A 17,397-nucleotide genomic window follows, 5' to 3' on the forward strand; every position below is an offset into this window, starting at 1 on the left:
GATTGTAGCAATTATGCCTTCCGTGTCTCTATTGAGCTTCTTACTGGAAGTACTATCCTTCTCCGAAAGTGGTGTGTTGAAGTCTCCTACTATAATTGTGGAGGTGTCTATCTCGCTTTTCAGTTCTGTTAAAGCTTGTTTTATATACCTTGCAGCCCTGTCATTGGGTGTGTAAATATTTAATAGGGTTATATCTTCCCGGTAAATTGTCCCTTTAATTATTATGTAGTGTCCTTCTTTATCCTTTGTGGTGGATTTAACTTTAAAGTCTATTTTGTCAGAAATTAATATCGCCACTCCTGCTCTTTTTGACTTTTGTTTGCTTGATATATTTTTTTCCATCCTTTGAGTTTTAGTTTGTTTGTGTCTCTAAGTTTAAGGTGTGTCTCTTGTAGGCAGCATATAGGCGGATCGTGTTTCTTTATCCAGTCTGAGACTCTCTGTCTCTTTATTGGTGCATTTAATCATTTACATTCAGCATAATTATAGATAAACATGAGTTTAGTGCTGTCATTTTGATGCCTTTTTGTGTGTGTTGTTGACAATTTCATTTTTCCACTTAGTTTTTTGTGCTGTTTTTCTTTGTAAGTTGTGTGTTCCTCATTTTCATAGTAGTTGAATTTATGTTTGCTGAGTCGTTATGTTTTTCTTGGTTTTTATTTTGAATTATGGAATTGTTAGACCTCTTTGTGGTTACCTTAATATTTACCTGTACTTTTCTAAGTAAAAACCTAACTTGTATCATTCTATATCGCCTTGTTTTCCACTGCATATGGAAGATCTATGCCTCCTGTATTTAGTCCCTCTTTTTGATTATAGTGATCTTTTACATAATGACTTCAATGATTCCCTCTTTTGAGCATTTTTTTCTTTTTCAAATTCATCTTAATTTGTTTTTGTGATTTCCCTATTTGAGTTTATATCAGGATGTTCTGTTCTGTGACCTTGTGTTGTGTTGATATCTGATATTATTGATTTTCTGACCAATCTCCTTTAGTAATTTTGGTTTGGTTTTTGCAAATTCTCTAAGCTTGTGTTTATCTGTAAATGTTTTAATTTCACCCTCATATTTGAGGGAGAGTTTTGCTGGACAAATGATCCTTCGCTGGCAGTTTTTCTCCTTCAGCGCTCTATATATGTCATCCCATTGCCTTCTTGACTGTGTGGTTTCTGCTGAGTAGTCTGAACTTATTCTTATTGATTCTCCTTTGTAGGAGACTTTTCTTTTATCCCTGGCTGCTTTTAAAATCTTCTCTTTATCTTTGGTTTTGGCAAGTTTGATGATAATATGCCTTGGTGACTTTATTTTTGCATCAATCTTATACGGGGTTCGATGAGCATCTTGGATAGATATCCTTTCGTCTTTCATGATGCCAGGAAAGCCTTCTGCCAACAGATCTTCAACTATTCTCTCTGTATTTTCTGTTATCCCTCCCTGTTCTGGGACTCCAATCACACGCAAGTTATTCTTCTTGATAGAGTCCCACATGATTCTTAGGGTTTCTTCATTTTTTTTAATTCTTTTATCTGATTTTTCTTCAACTATATTGGTGTCAATTGCCTTCTCCTCCACCTCCCCCACTCTACATTCCAATTGCTCGATTCTGCTCCTCTGACTTCCTATCGAGTTGTCTAATTCTGTAATTTTACTGTTAATCTTTTGGATTTCTGAATGCCATCTCTCTATGGATTCTTGCAGCTTATTAATTTTTCCACTATGTTCTTGAATAATCTTTTTGATTTCTTCAACTGCTTTATCAGTGTGTTCCTTGGCTTTTTCTGTAGATTGCCTTATTTCATTTCTGAGGTCATCCCTGATGTCTTGAAGCATTCTGTAAATTAGTTTTTTATATTCTGCATCTGGCAATTCCAGGATTGTATCTTCATTTGGGAAAGATTTTGATTCTTTAGTTTGGGGAATTGTAGAAGCAATCATGGTCTGCTTCTTTATGTGGTTTGATATCAACTGCTGTCTCCAAGGCATCTATAAGATATTGTAATGATTTATTTTATATTTGCTCACTGAGTCTTATCTTGTTTTGTTTTCTTTCAATACACGCAGATGGCCTACTAGATTGCGCTGTCTTGACTGTTGTAGCCTTTGAATCACTTATGTCCTATTACCAGCTGGTTTGGGCTGTTACCAGATACATAAGCCTAAGAGTCCATTCACTATTCTTGAATACAATCAGCTTAGGTGTTCTGATATTGGGTCACCAAGTGTTTGGTGTAGACTGTCACCTATTAACTTAGAAGAGTAGTGGTGATAGTTGTGTGCACCAGATTCTTGTAGCAGTAGGGGGGCACACTCCGGGGGAGAGGGAGGATCCTGACAGCTTTCCCCCACGTGCCAGTGAGGTAGGTGTGTCTCTATTCCTAAAGCACCTTGGTGGGTGGGCTTTGCAGCTGTACCTTAGGCACCCAATGCATGTACCTCTAAAAACTTGTAGGTGTCAGTATCCTCAGGCCCCTTTGGCAGGTGGCTAGGTGGTTTGCATGGAGCTTCAGCCCTCAGTTCCCTGTTGTGGATCAGTGAGGGCTCTGTTTAATAGGTAGAGATATCAGACCTGGAAAACTTGTCTTTCCAGTTATCTGCTAAAACAATTACGGTCAGATCTCTATCAGAATTTCCTTTGCATTATAATAGCCACCTTGTTCCCTGTAGGGAGGAAAGCCAAAGACTGTGGACCTCATATGCTTGGCTGGAGGTGGTTCTATATTTTTATTCCAATTTAGGGAAGTTAGGGAAGGATTCTTCCTCCCTAGGTTTTTAGTAGCTGCTTCTCTCACGCCAGGAAAATGGGTTAGGAAAATAAAGAAAAAAGATAGAAACCGCAGAGCACTTCACTCCCTGGCCCAGGAAATTCCAATGTTAAGGAAGCCGCCTGGGGCAGGGAGGGAAGGGATCAGATAGATAGAGGAGAGTAAATACAGACAAAGTTACTTATCTTGCTTGGTGATGACTGTTTTATCTGAGATTCCCTAGGGGTGTGTAGCCTGTGTGTGCTGGCTGGGTCCAGACTGCCCAAGTCCCATGCTTCTGCTGTCTCAGAAACCATGGTCAGCTTCTCCGCTCCCAGTCCAAAGCCCAGCTCCAGGGTTCCCCGGCTGGGATGCTGCACTCCAGGCTCCAAAACCAGTCACTGCCTCCCGGTGATTTCTCCTGTCAGCCGCAACGTTGCGCTGTCTGCATATGCTGGCTGGGCTTCCCCCGAGGTCACTTCAGGTGGCTAGGGCTGCGTCCCGTGTTTGCGCCGTCTCAGGAAGCTGTGCTCAGCTCCCCTGTGCCCAGTCCAAAGCCCGGCGCCAAGGTTTTCTGACTGGGACGCTGGCTCCAGGCTCTGAAAACAGTCGCTCCTTTGCCGTGGTTGCTCGTTCTCTCGTTAGCTGTGTCAGTGTGCAGCCTGCTTGCACTGGCTGAGTCTCTATGGAGGTTACCCCAGGGGGCTAGGGATTAGGGCTGTGTCCCGTGCCTGCCCCACCTCAGCAAGCCGCAATCAGCCCTGACACTTGGCACCAGAGAACTGCGAGGGCTCAAGGCTGTGGAGCGAGACGCCGGTTCCAGAGGTGCTCGCTGCTTCAGGGTGCAGCTTTCCACTCCCGTCACTCAGGTCAACTCTTTAGATCTGTGTTTGATGGTCAGGGTTCGTAGATTGTCATGTATGTGATCGATTCACTTGTTTTTCTGAGTCTTTGTTGCAAGAGGGATCCGAGGTAGCTTCTACCTAGTCAGCCATCTTGGCCCCCTCTTATGAACTGAATCTTAATTGCTGAAGTGAACTGTAAAACTGGGACCAGACTTGGATTATAGTAACGCAAAGAAGATACTGCTCTCCTAAAAGCCCTGATTAAAGTAGTCATCTAAACTCTCGCCATCATAACTTTGACTACAACAAGTATCACTTTCTTGTCTGTCATCTTTTTATCACAGTACCTGACACCCAGGAGGCTGAAGCACATGTTGGATAAATTATTCTTGGAAATCTCTGAAGTACAAGTAGCAATTCCTCTTCTGTAAACAGACTAGGGAATTGGTCTCCCTTTCAAGTAGCAAAAGGGAAAGGAAGCACTTCTGAAAGTCCTGAAATGCGATCACAGAAATGTCACATGACTTGCCCAAGGCCACAGAGCTAAATTTTGGTAAAATAAGATATGAAACCAGGTAGATATTCCGTCTCTAAGTATTCTTAAATTTTGGCCCAGTGAGTTGTTGTTGTTGGGGGCAGGGGGAACGCCATCAAATGATTTTGCTGTACTGTATAGGAATTACTAGAAATCACCACCAGATGCTCTAACATGGTATGATCAGAGGAAAATATTGGCTCTTCAGTTTTCAGAATAATCCTCTACCTAAGCTACATTAACATGTTAAAGCATTTCACCCATACTCCAGTTGTTCTAGTGATTTTAGATCACTTAAATATCTTACCAAGAAGATTAAATAAAATTATACTGTTTTTACCAATTAGTGGGACAGTAAAAAGGATTTGAAGTCAGAAATTCCAGGCGTGTAATTCCAGGGCTGCCAGTTACTGGGTGTGTGACTTTTTAGTCCATCGCTGAGGCTCAGTTTTCTACTCAAATACATAAGGATAACAAAACCTATCTGAGAGAAATGTTGGAAGGCTTCGATGGGAAAAAAAGAAAAAGCATGAAATGGAAAATCAGTGACTGGCACTTAGTAAGTAAGTAATCAATCTGGTAGTTGTTTTTTTTTTCTTTTTTAATCTTGCCAATTCTAGTTGATATTTTTAGTCCTTGTTTTGCTTGACATGTTACCAACTTCCAATGTCGATTACTACTTCCTTGAAACACGTTATGACAGTGTATGCCCTGGGCTTCCCTTCTATCTCTCTCTGTCCCCAGTTAATGCACCTCTTCTCTTCCTCAAGGATGGATTCCACCCTTCCCCCTCTCTCACTGGCACTAAATTGATGGTTTCAAGTACTATTTAAAAATGGATCGCTTAAGCTCTTATGACAAGCTCAGCTGTCTCTAGAGCTCTAAACCGATGTATCCAACTACCTATAACATCTACTCTTGGATATCTCATAAATGAGTTGCCACTGAGTGGATTCCAACTCATGGCAACCCCATGTGTGTCAGAGTAGAAATGCACTCCAGAGTTTTTAATGGCTGATTTTTTGGAAGCAGATTGCTGGTCTTTCTTCCCAGGCACCCCCAGGTGGACCTGAACCTCTAACCATTTGGGTGCATTAACATATGTACCACCCAGGGACTCCAAGGTATCTCAAGATCAGTACGTACAAAATCAAACTCATGACCTACTCAGTGCCGTCCCAACATAAAAATCATGATCCCCAGGGGTCTCTGGCTCAGTGACAAGCAACAGTATAAGCCAGAAACCAGGTAGTTATACTCGACCCAGTCTCCTCCTTCCCATCCTTCACTGCCCCATCCAATCCAATTTGCCAACCCCGACCATTTCTCACCTATCTTTTCCCCAGTCTCTATTTCCACTGCCATTGATCCTAATCCAAGCCATCATAATCTCTTGCCTGGACGATGGTCTTAAAAGGTTTTCCTTGAAAACATTCTCCATTCTGCTACCAGAGTAATCTTTTCAAAGTGCAAATGTGATCATGTCACTCCCTACCTTAAAGTCTTCCTATAGTCTACAGAGTCCTGCATGTTTTGATCCTGCCTACCTCACCAATCCTATCTCCTACCTTTCCTTCCCAGTCACTGTATTTCAGTTTTGCTGGCTTTCTTTTGATCCTCCAAGGGGCTTAAATAGAGTTTCTCCTTTGGACACGTTTCCTCCCACACATAATTATTAGTTACTAGTTGTCCTAAGCTGACCCTGGCTCATGGCAACCCCATGTGTGTCCGAGTAGAACCGGGCTCTGCAGCATTTTCAAAGGCTGACTTCCACCCCACCCCGACCCCTGAAGTTCATGAGGCCTGTCTTCTGAGGTGCCTCCTCAGTTTATTTCCACTCAAACTTTAGACCTCTATTCAAATGATACTTCCTCAAAGAAACCTCTGTGACCCTTAGATAAAGACTAGGTTGTTATAGCATGAAACCAAACCAAACCCAGTGCCATCGAGTCTATTCTGACTCATAGCGACCCTATAGGACAGAGTAGAACTGCCCCACAGCGTTTCCAAGGAGCGCCTGGTGGATTCGAACTGCTGACCCTTTGATTAGCAGCTGTAGCACTTAACCACTACACCACCAGGGTTTCCGCATCCTCCCATACCACTTATAAAATAATTAACTGAGTGATTATTTAAATAGTTGTCTAAATATTGATCTCCTTTCTGAGAAAGTCAACAAAATGGGTGTAGGGACGGGCTGTTCTGTTATCCCAGGGCCTGTCAGGGTTGCTAACACAATAAGCATTCATCTAATGAATGCATGAATACAAAAACAGGTTTTGTTTTGAAAAGACCTACTTTTTACATCAAGTTTAACAAAAAGTTTAGTTTCTTTTTGGGCTAATTTTCAGATTACTTCACAAAACATGACTGATAGTTAAAACAAATATTTCAGCGACAGGGAAGTAGGGCACTGTCAGTACTGTGATTATACTTCAGGCATAGGAAAATATTTTAAAATTCCGTATTGATGTAAATAATCTCTTCCAATTTAAATTTACTACATTCAACATATCAAAAGGCTATTACACAAAATTCATTCCCACAGGATTTGATTCTCTCAATAAGCATGTGAGATAATTAGGGCAAATATGCATGTTTTAGAAATGAATAAAGGTTTAAGTAATTTAAGTCACAGATATAACATTGAGAAAATCATTCCTAGAATCCAATTCTCTAGTTAGCTTTTTCCCATACACTAGCTATCTTCCATGCTGGACAATTTTTGCCTGATAGAAACATTTTCCAAAGATAAAGATATCTCAAAAACTGATGCAAATATAGCTAAACATTTTATCTTATATAATCATTAGTTCTAATTACGTACATTTCAGCTTTAATGTGTCTTAACATTTTTAAAAAGATGTTGACCAAAACAAGTATCCAACTTTAAAGCTATACCTTGTGACATCACATCCACTAAAGAGACCACATTTTGTATTCCACTTTCCCCCAAAATTTAAATGTGTCCTCAGTTTATAAGGAAACCCTGGTGGCGTAGTGGCTAAATGCTACGGCTGTTACCCAAGAGGTCGCAGTTCGAATCCGCGAGGCGCTCCTTGGAAACTCTAGAAGTCAGTTCTACCCTGTCCTATAGGGTCGCTGGGAGTCGGAATGGACTCGACGGCACTGGGTTTTTGGTTCTCAGTTTATAGACATGAAACGACACACGTTAGCTAGCACATTTTTTCCTAAGAGCTTTCGAAGTAGGTTTAGTCCTTCACGTACTAATAACGGCAGAAAGTGACCACTTGGTATCACGCCTGGGGACCCGTTTTTCCTTTTTCTTAAACATTATCTTGCCCGAGCGTCAAATACTCTGGCCGTGGTTTCAGGGATCAATGAGAACCACGTTTGCAACAGCTACATTTCTCAGAAATGGTCGTACTAGCAATAAGGAGAAACCCGCTCTTACTTACTCCACAAACGCCCTGGAGCAGAGACAGCGGATCCTATAATCCTCCTCCAGGTCTTCAGGGAAGAGATACATTTCGGCCACGCGGCTCCACTTTTCGCAGCACATTTTATCTCCTCAGAGGCAGCCCTGTCACACATGGCACGGGCCGGGGCTCCGCTCGGTTACCAGGGACGCGCAGAAAGCCTCCCCCGCCTCGCCTGCCCTGCAGACCCGTGGTTAGGAACGCGCCCGGGCCGCTCGCGCAAGGTAGCAGCCGGGCCGCCGACGGAAGTGGCAGGGGCGGCACGGGAAGGGGCGGGGCCGCGGGGGTGTACCAGGAAACGCGGCCCGGGCAGCGGCGGCCATTGGCTTCCTTCTCACAGATGTGCCCGCACCTCAAGTATCCGAGCTTCATTCAGCGGTGGGAACATCAGAAAGCTCTCGCCGCCGCTCGCTCCCACCCGCCCGAGGTGCGTCGCAGCTCTGCCTGGGCCTTTCCGCGCTGCTCCCCGCCCGGTGTCCGGGCGCGTGCCGTCTGGCCCGGCGGGGAGCGGGGAAGGCCGCGCGCGCGGCCCCCGCAGCTCCGGCTCCTCCGTGACCCAGGCGGGAGGTCCTACCTGGGCTCGCTCTCCTCTCGCCCCGCATCTTCCCGCGCGCTCAGAACCTTCCAGTTTGGCGTGTCTCGTCGAAACCTAGGGGATAAGGAGAGGCTTCTCCTCCCTGGCTGGAGGCCTCTGGGCTTGCCCAGCAGACCCTTTTCGAGCCTGCTCTGTGTAAAAGCTGAAGGAAATTATGTGAGGATAACGAGAGTTCAGAGATGGGTCTTAGGAAGTGGCTGGGAGCGTTTGCATCCTTGGGACCCGGGTTATGACCCTGTGGTGGCTGTGCACCTGGGCAAGCGACTTCACCTGCCTGAGCCTCGTGTTGATAATCTGTAAAACGGGCATGATTTCTCTTATACCTGTGTCATAGGGCTGTTGAAAGGGCTGAGTGAGACAATGGATGTCAAACTTCGCACCAGAAACTCGTTGCCATCCAGTCCATTCCCACCCCGAGTGACCGTATGGACAGAGGAGAACTGCCCCACAGGGTTTCCAAGGCTGTGAGTCCTTAGGGAAGCAGGCTGCCAGTGTTCTCCCGCCCAGCGGCTGGGAGGGGCTCGTCGCGGCGGTTTGCGCCCAGTAAAGCAGGTCCAGCCGCTACTAATCCCAAAAGAATGGTAGATGGGCACGTAAGTAGGGTAGAGGAGACCGGAGCAGCGCTGCTGGGCTTGAAGAAGGTGTGTGGTGGTCGCTGACTGCCCAGGCAGCTTCCTCCAGGAAGCAAGTCCGGGCCTGGTGGTGTTGGTGCGTTGTACTGTTAATGACTACGAGCATTGGTATTTCTTTAGAACTATAAAAAACTGAAATAAAATCCAGACGTTTAGAACGATCACCAATATTTTGGCCGCATTTACTAGTGCGGACAAAATATGGGTGGAAATAGATTAAATTTAAAATAAAATGTTTATTCCCATGGCTCTTACTTCTGCTTTGATGTCAGAGATAGGCCGACCTCGGTGACTCAGGAGTGTAAGAATGCTGCAAAGTTACAGATGTTGTATGCCTTTGAGTTGCATCTGACTCAGAGCAACCATATAGAACAGAGTACAGCTGCCCCATAGGGTTTCCTAAAAGCTGGTGGAATAAGAGCTGGAATCCACCAGCTGTTCCTTGGGAACCCTATGGGGCAGTTGTACTCTGTCCTGTAGGATTGAGGTGAGTCAGGATCAACTTAAGGGCAACGGGTTTGATTTGTTGTTGTTAATGTTTATGGGAGCAGATCAGATCTCCGGGTCTTTTCTCCTGCTTGAGTCATTGATGGATTCGAGCAGCTGACCTTTTTGGTAAGCAGCCAAGCACTTTACTATTGTGTTACCAGGGCTTCTAAAATACACCTATATAAATGTGCAACTTTTTTGTGTGTGTTTTTTGATGAGTGGCTAGGTTAGTAAAATAATAATGATAGGATAGTAATCAAATAGAAGATTTTAACTAGAAGTTAAAGGGGATTCTACTCAAAAGGCAATTCATATCAGATCTAGAGTTTGAAGCTGGAAATCTAAAAGGCATTTTAAGAAGATGCCCACTAACAGCAGTGGATTTTATATGGTAAATGGGTTGGGTTTGCCAGGTATCTTGACTGAAGTATTAGGGAAACTTCACTGTTCCTCATGGTAGGATGCTTATTTGCTAAAACTGAGGACTAGACCCGTGTTAAACCATTTTAAACATACAGAAAAGGAAAAATTAATTTGTAGTTCACTGAGTATTTTTTTAGATTGACGTTTTCAGAGTGTTCGCAATGTGGCTGTTACACAAAAAGTAAGGAATGAATATCTGCTACCATCCATAGTGGTAATAGTACTGGTATTGGGTGTTTAAAAGTAGATACATTCCCTTAAAGTTTCATAGAAAACAAAACAAAAATTAGTTTTTTAAAAAATTCCTGTAAGGTTAATTATAGAAAATGTACTTCACCATCAATATCAGTTATTGATATTTCAGCTTGTCATCCTTTTCTTACAAATTAAAGTTGCATGAATTCCAAAAAGGAAAAATGATACTTCCCAGGTGATTATAGGACTGTGTTTTACTGTAGGTTTTTTTTTTCTCTTTTGTGTATGTGGTAATAATAACCTGGAATTTTGGTAACTAAAATATATATCTCTCAGAACACGTCTTTTAACAATTACAGTTTTTATTGACTTAAAGGCGGTGGTAAGGAGTCAAGTACAGCTTGTGATAAATTGGAGGGCAGAAAGGCTGGGCAGAAGTAGAAGACAGAAATTACAGTCTTCATATTTTCAACCTTTCTGTTAAGAAAAATTAAAGAACGAGTGATGGAAACTAGGCTAGGAATTAGGAGAACTGGATTTAAATTTGGGTCCTCATTTAACTAGTGTTGTGACTTTGGCAGGTCTGCTTGGCTTTCTGTGTTTAAATTTTGTTTTCTGCAAAATTCAGAAGTTGCGCTCATTGAGTTGTAAAGCCCCTTTCTCAAATTATTCAAAGAAAATTATTTTATCAGCTCAAAAGCATGATATTCAAACTCCTCTCAAAGCTCTCCAGTGGCAAGTTTTAGGACACTGTCCTGGTCCACATTTTTGTCAAAAATTTTGGATGAGCACAGTTCATATACTAGCCAGCATTTATTTGTTGAGTGCCTACTCACTGCACGCCAGGCATTATTCCAAGTATGTATATATTTTTAAACTTAACAGCCTGTTTTGCTTACCAAATATCCCAGTGCCTAGAATAGTGTCTGGCATAAAGTGTTTGCTCAGTAAATATGTTGAATGAATGAATGAATGACCCAGTGATGTAGGTCTTCTTTGGACCACCCGCTTTTGTGTACACTGTAACATTTCCTTTCTTGCCTGGTCAAGGACATGCCCCCTGCTGTTTATCTTTCCCCATAGTTTCTGTCTTTCCACGTAGTATATATTTACTCGTTTCTTTGTTTATTGTCGGTCTTCCCCTTCTAGAACGTGAGCCGCGTGAGGTCATGGATTTTTATTTACTGCTGTGTTTGGAAAATGCTTGATACATAGTATGTTACGCAGTGGCTCAGTAAATCTTCATTGAGATGGTCTCTAAATGCAGGTGGGATATACACAAGGTTGCACTTTGGCTTTTGTGGACTTGTTTTAATTTTCTTTAGCTTGAACTAGCATATGAGCAATTGATGGTCCGTTCTGTAGTCAGCCCCTGACCTTGTTCTGACTGATGATGCTGAGCTTATCCATCGTCTCTTTCCACACATGCAGTCAGTTTGATTCCTGCGTATTCCATCCAGCAAAGTCTACGTGTATAGTTGCCGGTTTTGTTGTTGAAAAAAGGTATTCCAGTGAATGAGTCGTTAGTCTTGCAAAATTCTCTGTGGAGTTGTTTCTGTCACCAAGGCCATACTTTCCAACTACGGATCCTCCCTCTTTGTTTCCAACTTTTGCATTACAATTACCGGTAATTTTCAATTACGGGTCAGCCCACTGACTGGAAGAGATCCATTTTCGTGCCCATCGCAAAGAAAGGTTATCCAAAGGAACGCAGAAATTGTTGAGCAATATCGTTAATATCACATGCAAGTCAAATTATGCTGAAGATAATTCAGAAACGGGTGCAGCAGTATATTGACAGGGAACTGCCTGGAATTCGTGATGCATTCAGAAGAAAACATGGAATGAGGGATGTCATTGCTGATGTCAGATGGATTTTGGCTGAGAGCAGAGAATAAGAGAAAGATGTTTACCTGTGTTTTATTGACTATGCAAGGGCATAGTCATGGATAATGTCACACAGAATTGGAATTCTGGAACAGTTAATTGTGCTCATGCAGAATCCATACATAGACCAAGAAGCAGTTGTTCGAGCAGAACAAGGGACTACTGCGTGATTTAAAATCAAGAAAGGTGTTTGTCAGTGTTGTATCCTTCCACCATACTTAATCAGTCTGTATGCTGAGCGCATAATCTGAGACACTGGAGTATATGAAGAAGAACACGATATCAGGATTGTAGGAAAACCCTTTAACAACCTGTGACATGCAGATGATACAAGCTTGCTTGCTGAAAGTGAAGAGGACTTGAAGCAGTTACTGATGAAGATCAAAGACTACAGTCTTTAATATGGATTACACCTCAACCTAAAGAAAACAGAAATCCTGACAAGTGAACCAATGAGCAGCGTCATGATAAATGGAGAAAAGATTGAAGCTGTCAAGGATTTCATTTTACTTGGATCCACAATCAGTGCCCATGGAAGCAGCAGTCAAGAAATCAAACAATGTATTGCACTGTGCAAATTTGCTGCAAAAGACCTCTTCAAAGTGTTAAAAAGAAAGATGTCACTTTGAGGCCTTAAGGTGCACCTGACCCAAGCCATTGGTATTTTCACTTGTCTCATATGGATGAGAAAGCTGGACAGTGAATAAGGAAGACCAAAGAAGAATTGATGCATTTGAATTATGGTGTTGGTCAGCAATATTGAGCATACCATGAACAGCCAGAAGAACAAACAAATCTGTCTTGGAAGAAGTACAGCCAGAATGCTCCTTAGAAGCGAGGGTAGTGAGACTTCGTCTGAAGTACTTTGGACACGTTATCAAGAGGAACTAGTCCCTGGAGAAGGACATCATGCTTGATAAAGCTGAGGGTAAACGAAAGGAGGAAGACTCTTAATGAGATGGATGGACACAGTGGCTCCAAGAATGGGCTCATACATAAAAAAAATTGTGAAGATGTTACAGAACTGGCCAGTGTTTCGTTCTGTTGGACACACGGTCACTGTGAGTCAGAATTGATTTGACAGCACCTAAAAAAAAAAAAAAAAATTTTTTTTTTTTTTTTTAACAACAATTAGAAATTGGAAATGAGGCTAGATTACTGTGGCCAGTTGTATCAAGTGGTGAGGATCAGATCATTAAAATGTCGATTGGCTTTTAGAACTAGGAAAGGCTCCTTTTAACTGTTTGGGAGGTTACCATAAATTTTGTTAGTTTATTAACAGTATTTAAAAGCTTTTTTAGTGAAACGTAATTCAAATACTGTAATGTTTACCATTCTAAAGTATACACTTCAGTGGTTTTTAATATAATCACAAGGTTGAACAACCATCACTATCTAATTCCAGAAAATTTTTGTCTTCCCAGAAAGGCACCTCTATACCCATTAGCCGTCACTCTCCACTCCCAGCTCCCCTGACCCTTGGCAACCATTAATTTATGTCTGTATGGATTAGCTTATTCAGAGTGTTGCTGTAAATGGAGTCATACATTACGTGGCCTTTTGTGTCTGACTTATTTCACTTAATGTAATGTTTTTAAGATTCGTCCATGTCATAGCATGCGGCAGAACTTTTTGCCTTTATGGCTGAATAGTGTTCCACTGTGTGTGTACACCACATTTTGTGTATCTGCCTGTCAGTGATGGGTACTGGGTGGTTTCTGTTTTTGACTGTTGTGAATAATGCTGCTGAGAATCTTCATGTACCAATTTTTGCATGACAGTGTGTTTTCATTTCTCTTGGGTGTATACCTTGAAGTAGAATTGCTGGGTCACGTGGTAACTCTGTGTTTAAATTTTTAAGGAACTGCCAAATTGTTTTCCACAGCAGCTGCACCATTTTGCGCTCCCACCAGCAGCGCACGGAAGTCTCAGTCTCTCTGTATCCTCATCAGCACTTGGTATTTTCTGTATTCTGGATTACAGCCATTCTACTGGGAAAAGCACTCACTTTTAAAAGTATTACATTTTTGCTGTGTTGCATTATAAATGATCAAACACTGTTAAATTATAATTTTAGTGATTCACTCTTTAGGTGGATTGATAATAATATGTACATAAATTTCAGGTTGTGCTTTTGTATCTTGGTGTGTGCTGTGTTCATTCACCTTGTGTTACCATAACATGCCCAGATCTCTCACAGGTAAATGCCATTGGTTACAAGGTGGTTAATCTAAATCCTCCATCCTTGGAAGAACAATTCAAAGTGTATGCCCTCCTAGTAAGTCAGCTGCAAGATGGTCTTAGCATAAAGACAACATATAGTTGTATCTTATGTGTCTGTCTTTCCCCCTCCTTCTCTGTTTATTCATTTTCTGTCACAAAGGATTTGAGATGATTTTCATTAAGATTATATAGTATGGGATAATGATAAAAAAAATCTCTAAGCATGGAATCAGAACCAGGTAAAATATGATGGAAGAGGGAAATCTTATGTAGGAAAACATGATCATGAGTGCTAACATAATTGTATCATTGAACTTCAAGCAGTAGTTTGTATAGTGGCACACATACCCAGGAGACCTGAGTTCAGTTCCCAGCCAGTGTCCCTGATGTGCAGCCACAACCTGTCTGTCACCAGAGCCTTGTGTGTTGCTATGCTACTGAGCAGATTTCACCAGAGCTTCCGGACTGAGATGATAGGAAGAAAGGCCTGGCCATCTACTTCCAAAAATCAGTCAGTGGATCACAACAGCCCAATTCCCATGTGCATGGGGTTGCTGTGAGTTGGAGGCCATCTCAATGGCAGCTAACAACAGCAGTAGGCAATGTGTAGACGTGTTCTCACTAATGCAGTGGTAGCATGAGTATAATTTTTTTAATATTTAATTTTTTTTGTACTTTAGATGAAGGTTTACAGAACAAACTAGTTTCTGATTAAACAGTTAGTACACACGTTGTTTTGTGACATTGGTTAACAACCCCACGACACGTCAACGCTCTCCCTTCTTGACTTCCAGTTCCCTATTACCAGCTTTCCTGTCCCCGCCTCCCTTCTAATTCTTGCCCTTGGTCTGGTGTGCCCCTTTAGTCTTGTTTTGTTTTATGGGCCTGTGTAATCTTTGGCTAAAGGGTGAACCTCTGGAGTGAGTTCCTTACTGAGCTAAAAGGGTGTCCAGGGGCTGTATTATCAGGGCTTCTCCAGTCTGTATCAGGCCAGTAAGTCTGGACTTTTTTTATGAGTTAGAATTTTGTTCTACGTTTTTTCCAGCTCTGTCTGGGACCCTCTATTGTGATCCCTATCAGAGCAGTCGGTGGTAGTAGCCGGGCACCATCTAGTTTTACTGGACTCAGTCTGGTGGAGGCCGTGGTAGTTGTGGTCCATTAGTCCTTTGGACTAATTTTTCCCTTGTATGGTTACTTTTCTTTATTCTCTTTTGCTCCCAAAGGGTTGAGACTAGTGGAGTATCTTAGATAGCTGTTCACAGGCTTTTAAGACCCCAGATGCTAGCATGAGTATAATTTTTAATCGTGATGTGCTAATGTGAGGCTGTAATTATATTTGCCAGACAGTTGTGAATGTCTCTTGCAATTTATGGAAATTCTAACCCTGGATATTAATGATCATTTTTTTAATCATATGTTTCTTCTTTTGTATGCTATGCTTTTCAGAATACATACATTGAAGCCTGGGACAAGATATCTAATTTCTGGTAAGTCAAGCTGCCGTTTTAGAGAGTGAGCTGTACAACTGCATTTCCAATCATCTGTGATTTAGGAGAATGTGTAATGACTTTAAAATAAAAATAATGCTGATAAATTTTTATTATTGTGTGATGTCAGTTTCAAAAGAACCAACAGCTTTTCTATAAAAGACATATCCAAAAAAGAATATCATTTCCTAAAGAATTGTGTTACTCTTATTGAATTAGATATTGATGTTTTTATTTTGTGAAGAACAGTTGTCTTAATATAACCCAGCTTAAGATATGTGTGTCCAACATGGTCCACTTTAAGATATGAGTCAATTTATTAAAATCGATCTGAAATTTCATTCTTCATTAGCTTTGTTTTCCCCTTCAAAATTATAGCTTACAAATTATTTGAAAGCTAAACTCGAGAGAATGGATGAAAGTTTATAATTGTCATGTTTAAATCTGCGGTAAAGATAACTGTTAACAATCTACTCATTTTGGTATTAAGAAATGACTGTTAGTATTTATGCAAAGCAAAATATTTAAATTTTTTGCTGTGAAGAAAATAACATAGGATTATTTTTCCCTTGTAGTGGCAAGATTAAAGAGCTGCTATGACAATGAAGAAAGAAACTGAATTTATCATTTTTGCCTGAAGAAAAATGATAGACAGAAATCAAACCTGTGCTGTGGGACAGGACTCTGTGCCCTATATGATTTGTCTGATTCACATACTTGAAGAGTGGTTTGGTGTGGAGCAACTGGAGGACTATTTGAATTTTGTAAACTATCTCCTGTGGGTTTTCACACCACTAATACTTCTAATACTGCCTTACTTTACTATCTTTCTTCTCTACCTTACAATTATTTTCTTACACATTTATAAGAGGAAGAATGTATTAAAAGAAGCTTACTCTCATAATTTATGGGATGGTGCAAGGAAAACCGTGGCAACTCTGTGGGATGGACATGCGGCGGTTTGGCACGGTAAGCAAGAAAACTTTGATCTCCGCGTTGCTATGTATGCATATGGCACTGGGACTCTGTCATCGTTCTGTTTTATTGACTGAGAAGATACCAGAAAATATAATGGAAGGGATTGGTTCATTTCCTTTCATTTATTTGCACACGTGATATACATATATGTGTCTTTCTTAAAGTTATTTTTTCCAAGCATGTTAGTTTCCATTAAAGAAAGAAGCACACAGCAGGGCAAACTATGGCAATAACGTAAAATATAATAATTTAAAACATCTACAAGACTAAGAGAATAATCACTTCAAGTATTATAGAAAACTTTTGAAATGCTTTCATCATTTAGCATCTAACATATTCACAATAAGTTTGACTTTCCCAGTGTAATATATTTTTAAAAAATGAAATATTAATTATAATTTGCACACCAAAATTTACCTTTTTTCTGTTTGATTCATTCTAGAAGTCATTATGTCTTTCTGAATGAATGAGATGGCAGTAAGTTCGTCCAGTATATTCTTTCTTGCCTTTATTACTTGAGAAGTGCGGTTCTTTGACCATCACTAAAATTGCCCTCTAGTGGCCTATTTTCATGACTTGGTGTTTTTCTCTACCAGTTTTCACGTTAATACTCTGCTGATACCTTATCTTTGGTCTTTTGTTTTTAAACTACACACAAATACAGAGGATTCGATAAGCATTAACAAAGATGTACTTTGTATTGTGTTGTTGAGGAGCAAAGTAGTTCCACAGAAGGACATGGAAGGAAGCACAGGTTTTAAAATGGATAGCTAAGGATTTATGTCACTGAAGAATAAGGTTGCCATTACCAAAACCATCAGTGACACACTTATTAGGTGAACATGTTGTCATTTTAATACTGCTATTGTGGTTGTTAGGTGCCATTGAGTCAACTCATAGCGACCCCATGCACAACAGAACGAAAC

At 41.1% G+C, this 17,397-nt stretch overlaps 2 protein-coding genes across 6 annotated transcripts in view; one reads left to right on the top strand and one right to left on the bottom strand.

The window, feature by feature from the left end:
- The window catches only part of TGS1 (trimethylguanosine synthase 1), a 52,701-nt gene extending 44,890 nt beyond the window's left edge, over positions 1-7,811 (bottom strand). Inside the window, exon 1 of the mRNA XM_049858884.1 lies at positions 7,542-7,811. Coding sequence (XP_049714841.1) covers positions 7,542-7,645 — 104 coding nt within the window. The 5' untranslated portion in view covers positions 7,646-7,811. The remainder of the gene's footprint in view (positions 1-7,541) is intronic.
- Positions 7,812-7,872: 61 nt separating this feature from the next.
- The window catches only part of TMEM68 (transmembrane protein 68), a 58,766-nt gene continuing 49,241 nt past the window's right edge, over positions 7,873-17,397 (top strand). For all 5 annotated transcript variants that reach the window (XM_049858886.1, XM_049858890.1, XM_049858889.1 and 2 more), the window contains exons 1-3: positions 7,873-7,989; positions 15,453-15,493; positions 16,069-16,462. In XM_049858886.1, the coding sequence (XP_049714843.1) occupies positions 16,138-16,462 (325 nt within the window). In that variant the 5' untranslated portion in view covers positions 7,873-7,989; positions 15,453-15,493; positions 16,069-16,137. The remainder of the gene's footprint in view (positions 7,990-15,452; positions 15,494-16,068; positions 16,463-17,397) is intronic.

This window comes from Elephas maximus, chromosome 19 (assembly GCF_024166365.1).
Source record: "Elephas maximus indicus isolate mEleMax1 chromosome 19, mEleMax1 primary haplotype, whole genome shotgun sequence".
Classification (NCBI taxonomy): domain Eukaryota; kingdom Metazoa; phylum Chordata; class Mammalia; order Proboscidea; family Elephantidae; genus Elephas; species Elephas maximus.